The 6,047-nt window shown below is 56.4% G+C and overlaps 1 protein-coding gene across 1 annotated transcript; it reads left to right on the top strand.

The window, feature by feature from the left end:
- Positions 1 to 3,043: 3,043 nt before the first annotated feature.
- On the top strand, positions 3,044 to 3,691 carry NEUROG3 (neurogenin 3; the record flags this gene model as incomplete). The annotated part of the gene is made up of 1 exon (XM_082602419.1): positions 3,044 to 3,691. One exon carries the CDS (start codon positions 3,044 to 3,046, stop codon positions 3,689 to 3,691), a length of 648 nt encoding a protein of 215 aa, XP_082458545.1.
- Between the last annotated feature and the right edge of the window lie 2,356 nt (positions 3,692 to 6,047).

Genomic DNA, 6,047 nt, shown 5'->3' with positions numbered 1-6,047 from the left:
CGCTGGGGAAGCTGGATAAGAATTCTCAGAAGGTGCCAGAATTCTCTCCCAGTCAAGAAGATTCCCAAATATCCCCAGAATCTTCCCTGGTGCAGAAAGCTTGCCCTGCGGCTCTCATCAGTACACATGGGCCACCTGAGGCAAGACTGAGCCAAGGCGAGTCCCGCCTTCAGTTCTCATCTGAGGGCCACTGCAGGATGAGAGCCCTGGTTGTGGGCTGCTCTTCAAGCCTTCAGGGACCCATAGGGGTGCTTTGATCCCTTATGGCCAGGGCTCCCTCCTCAGAGCCAGGCTGGGTCCCCCAGCCCTAGGGAAGCATGCTTTGGGTTTCCTCTCTCAGATCCTAATTTGCAGGATAGAAATCAAGCAAGGCAGGTGTATAGGGTGAGAAAGTAGAGAGATGGAGCCTGAGTGGATACTGGCTCCCCTTGGCACTGGGAGATGGGGCCACTATCCTTTTTCTCCTCTGACCCTGTCATTCCTCATAGACCCAGGACTTCTATCTTCTACATTTGGGGATGTCTGGTTTTGCCTTGAAAAAAAAATTTCCCCCAATCAAAGAGAGACAACAGCTGCAAGGGAGAATCTAGGACTAGGAGTCTTAGGACCTGAATTCTATGTGATTCTGCTAGAACTTGCTGTGTGACCTTGCGTTGAGTCACTTACCCTTTCTGGGCCTTGACTTTCCATCTGTAAAATGGGCCTAAGAGGCTTCCCTGGTGGCGCAGTGGTTGAGAGTCCGCCTGCCGATGCAGGGGACACGGGTTCGTGCCCCAGTCCGGGAAGATCCCACATGTCACGGAGTGGCTGGGCCCGTGAGCCATGGCCGCTGAGCCTGCGCGTCCGGAGCCTGTGCTCCGCAACGGGAGAGGCCACAACAGTGAGAGGCCCGCATACCAAAAAAAAAAAAAAAAAATGGGCCTAAGGTTCTCATTCTTATGACTAGAAGACAAGTTTGGAGCAAGTTGAGACCTAAGGGAGGAGCAGCAGCAAAATATGGAACTCAGGAGTCTCGGCAGTGTCCCTTTGTTGGTCTGGAGCCTAGCTCCTAGCTTCAGTTCCCAAGCAACAAGGGAAGGAGCCTCTGCCAACAGCACACCAGCTGAGATCCTGAGGACAGCACCGTCACCTCCACGCAGACCTAGAGCCCTGGCTCCCTGGCTCCCAAGCATATCCACCCTCTCTCTGCCTCAAGGTAATTTCGCCCTCCAAGCAGACTGGGCAAGTGTCAAGAGGCTGACACTAGGGCAGATATGCAGACTTACTTACCTCATTCCCTCACCCTATCCTCTCAGTTTCCCTGCTGGGTCCTGCCCCCCTCTACCAGCTTCCAGAGGCTCAGGTTATCTGGTTCTGCTAGAAAGTGAAGCCTTCAGGGCCTGCAGAGACTTAATCCAGACCCCGGTCTTCCCAGACTCGGCTTTCTCCCCGGGGGCACACTCACCCTGACTGACCAGAAGCAGAAGACCACAGAGTGTCCAAAGCAGAGACAAAGGGACAGGCAGGGGAAGAAAGGAGAGATGGTGTGTTCAGACTCACTTTTATTTCCAGACATTGCTAATTGGGGGTCTTGAAGAGACCCCGCCTTGTGCTCACTGCCTGACCCCTGCCTAGGGGGCTGCACCATGTAGTGCAGGCAGCCCCTGCCGGCCTGTGATTGGACAGGAGGACTAAGGGGAGAAAGAGTTGACGTGCTTCTTGGAGCACCAGCACTCCAGGGGCATTTAAAATACACAGGGGCTCCCTGTGAACTCCTGGCCCTCTCCTGACCCCTTCTCATCTGAGCTCTTCCCCCACAGGCCCCGGCAGATTGCTAGGGTACTGTCCACAATTGGTAGTGGTGGAACGCCCTTGGAGGTCCCACCATAGCCACCCTCCAACTCTGAGGCACGATAAAAATGTCTTAGGTTTCTGATGGGTGGTGGGATGAGGAGAGAGGTTCTAGGCACCTACATCTGAGCGTGGGGCATCATCTCAGGGCATGGTGGGGGGCTCCTCATCCCCAGGCAAAGGTCTCTAAGTGGCAGGGACATAGGCCAGAAATGGGCTGCGGTCACCCTGTGCCTCCTCCCAAAATAGAAAGGGTCAGTGAAACATCACCCTCTGTATTTCCTAACCTGACCCATAAAGGAGGAGAGCAGAATGGCACTAGGAATTAGTGGATGCTCCTCCAAGCTGATAGGACACCTGGCTCCTTGTCCTTTCAGAGTGGTTTGGGGACAAGCTGCCTCCTTTCTGAGCCTCAGTTTCTCCTTGTGTAACACACGGGGATTGACCTACCCTACTGACTTCTCAAAGTCCCCTTTTAGGGTACCAAGAAAGGGTCTGGACAGATGCCAAGGAAAGCCAGAATAGGAGCAAAGCGGTTTGGGGCCGCCAGACGCGAGCTAGACAAGGCCCTTGTCACTGGGCGAGGCTCTTTGAGGAACCGAGAGTTGCTGGGACAGAGCCCGCGGGGAGAAAGCAAACAGAGCGGTATTCCCCTCCCCCGACCCCATCCATCCCTTTGTCCGGAATCCAGCTGTGCCCCTCGAAGGGCGGAGCGGGCTCGCGTGGCGCAGCCCCCTGGCCCGGGCGCTGATTGGACGGCGGCGCGGGCAGCAGCGGGGCAGGCACGCTCCTAGCCCGGGCGCAGCAGATAAAGCGTGCCAAGGGGCACACGACTGGCGGCTCAGAAAATCTGCAGAGCCTCGCAGCCGCGCCAAAAGAAAGCAACAGAGGCCCGGGGCCCCCCTTACACTTTTCTTCTCTGGGGCCGAAGAAACTTTCCAGTGGCGGGGCCTGCTTCTCAGCTGAACTTGCAGACGAAAAAGCCAGCGCAGCTCACCGCTGCTCTCACTGCCTACGGCTCTCTACCCCTTTGCGCCCTACAACAAGGTAACGCCTGGAGCCACAGAGCGATGAGCAGAGGGGAAAGGGGGTCCTCTGGTCCGGCGGGGGTGGGGGGTGGCTTTCTCTCGAATTTTCCCACCTGGCCCCAGGATTGGGAACTGCGCCCGGGTGACTGACCCACTCTTACCCTTACCTCTTACCCCGCCGCAGGATGACGCCTCATCCCTCATGTGCGCCACCTGTCCAAGTGACCCACGAGACGGAGCAGCCCTTCCCGGGTGCCTCGGACGACGAAGTAACCTGCGTCGCATCCGCTCCACCCAGCCCCACTCGCTTGCAGGGGAACTGCGCCGAGACGGAAGGGGGCGGTTGCCGAGGGTCCTCAAGGAAGCTCCGTGCGCGACGCGGAGGGCGCAGCCGCCCCAAGAGTGAATTGGCTCTGAGCAAGCAGCGACGGAGCCGGCGCAAGAAGGCCAACGACCGCGAGCGCAATCGGATGCACAACCTCAACTCCGCTCTGGACGCGCTGCGCGGCGTCTTGCCCACCTTTCCGGACGATGCGAAGCTCACCAAGATCGAGACGCTCCGTTTCGCTCACAATTACATCTGGGCGCTGACGCAGACGCTGCGCATAGCGGACCACAGCCTCTATGGGCTGGAGTCGCTTGCGCCTCCTTGCGAGGAGCTGGCCAGCCCGGACGGCGGCTCCCCGGGAGACTGGGGTTCGCTCTATTCCCCGGTCTCCCAGGCGGGCAGCCTGAGTCCCGCCGCCTCGCTGGAGGAGCGCCCCGGGCTGCAGGCGCCTGCTTCCCCTGCCTGCCTGCACCCTGGCGCCCTGGCTTTTTCAGACTTTCTATGAAGGGGCCTGTCCGCTGCTGGGCAGTGGGTGATGGTAGAAAGGGAAGGGGCGGAAGCCGTCAGAGACGCCCGGTGGAGGCCCTCAGGCGTACTTGCTCCTGCTGCCTCTGGCTCGCTGACCCCTGGCGGGCCCAGGTGCCCAAGAGGGTGGCAGGCCGGGTTCAATCCCTTGGTCTTCTGCGCCGAGCCAACTGCAACCCTCTGCCGCTGCCCGCGCGAGTGGGCACTGCAGACTCCGCGGGTTTTAGGCCCTCTCCCTGTGGCCACCCCAAAATCTCGTGCAGAAAAGATGAGAATGATAGCACTACACAGCAGGTGACACCCACTCTCTCCGCCACCCTACCCCCACTGAAGTCTGTCTGCCAGTCTGTCTCTTACCACTCCTCCCCCAGTGCGGCTTAATCCAATATTTGGTTTCTCAGCACTTGCTCCTGTTGCCCAGCGTGTCTTCTTCAAAGATGCCGCCGACCTCCTCTAGTCCCTATCAAGCCCCGGGGTTTGGGCCTCTCTACTCTGCCTTAATTCACGAAGGCGATCCTCTGCCTTCTCCTTGTGCAATTTCCCGGAGCCATTGCCCTCCCAGGGGCGGGAGACGAGGCTATGAACAGGGAAAGCGCCACCTCGGCTGGGGGAGCGCCTCCACCACCACCCTGCAAACTGAAGCACCCTTGTCTTTAAAAAAAAAAATCAGTTTGTAAATTATCTGATATCTTTTGAAATGAATTTTTGTCTGGTAAATTATATGGCCCCTCCCCTGTTTTACACGTTTGTATTTATTGATGAGATTTCACAGTGGGAAAAGTTTTTATTTTGTACATAAGATGATTTAGGGACTGGTGAATGAGATTTTGAACCAATAAAAAAGGATTCTCGAGAAGCCTGACCAAGGTAACTTGACGGGGCAGAGGGGAGGGCCCAGCCTCTGCGGCTGGGGTTGGGGGAGGAGGGCCCTGTCCAAGGAGAGGGATGAGTTTTTCTGGGGATCTGGGGCCCCTCCTGAGGCCTGGTCTGAGAAACTATGGCGCTAGGCTGGAGGCCAGGCAGACTGCATTCTCAGGGCAAGTCAGCTATACACACTTGGAAAGGAAGAGCTGGAAGGCTCTTAAAAATCATTGGCTCAGCCCCCTTGTTTCATTTATGGGGCAGCGACTTGTCTTATTCCAAACAGTGGTTTAGGAGAAAGACAAGCCTCCAACTAGGGTTACTCACTGGTGGTGCTGGCCCTTTCCCCTACGCCACTAGCCTGGATTTAGAGTGACTGTTGCATTTAGGGAAGGGAGGGAGTAATAACCCTGCAGCAGGGTCAGAACCCTCAGAAATGCTGGTAGGCTGGGCATCCCAGGAATTTTCCCAAAGCGCTTAGAGCCCAAGCACATCTTCTGAGCTCATTTTACGCTGCCGCCGGTGCTGAGGCTGTGGCATTAGACTCATGGACCTAAGCAGCAGGGAGTAGAGAAAGTGGAGGGTCCGGCTGCAGTCTCTGACACCTCCCAACACCCAGCAAACTTGACTGAATAAACTATTATTCTTTTCAAGGAACTATTCAAGGTTTCCAGCCCCCTGTTCTCTATTACTTCCACGGTAGAGTAGGGCTGATGCACAGTGACACTGACATGTCCCCAGAGCACTGCTGGGGCAGCCCTACATTAGCTTCCAAACTCCCCCAGGACCTCTGGGAAGCAGGTTTGAGCTCTAAGAACCCAGGCCTGACTCTCAGGAACAGGAAAATGGAGGGTGGGCACACTACCCTACGAGTTGAACCCCAGAGGCCTCCTTGGATTGGCCCGGGGTGCCAGGGGAAGAAGCGGGCCAACCCCAGTGGGGAATGCATGGCACAGTCAGGGACTGGGAATGGTTGGGTAGGGTAGGTTGCTTTCCAGTGTTAGAGTGCAAAGGTGGTGGCTTTGCAGGGGTTAATGCCTCTTGTGTCTGCCTCTTATGCCCTCCCCGCTTCAAATTGAGCTTTTCCTTTCTCCTCTATTCCTAGGTCCCTAAAGGTAGCTCGGAGGAGATAAGTCTTAGTTATCAGGGGCTGGATTTGGGGGGCTGGAAGGGGGATGCTGCAAACGAATGAATGAGGCTGTTGTTTTATTTCATGGCTTTAATCTGGAAGGAAAAGATTAATGGGTTATTGGTGAGTTCTGCAGCAGCCAATTTTCCACCTGGGGCACCGCCCTGGGGCAGGTGTCGGCAGCTCCAAGTTGCACAGACCAAGCCAGGGTCTGCTAATTACTAGGCATTGGGGGGAGGGGTGGACAGACATAAAAATCAGGAAGGTCCATCTCTGTCCTCCTAGGACAATAGCAAGTATATAGACAAAATCATTCAAGGCTAAAAAACATTGGTGCTGAGTGGAG

Source organism: Mesoplodon mirus (genome assembly GCF_964341445.2).
Source record: "Mesoplodon mirus genome assembly, chromosome: 2".
Classification (NCBI taxonomy): Eukaryota; Metazoa; Chordata; class Mammalia; order Artiodactyla; family Ziphiidae; genus Mesoplodon; species Mesoplodon mirus.
The sequence above is the reverse complement of the archived record's forward strand: the minus strand, read 5'-3'. Positions and strand labels throughout refer to the sequence as shown.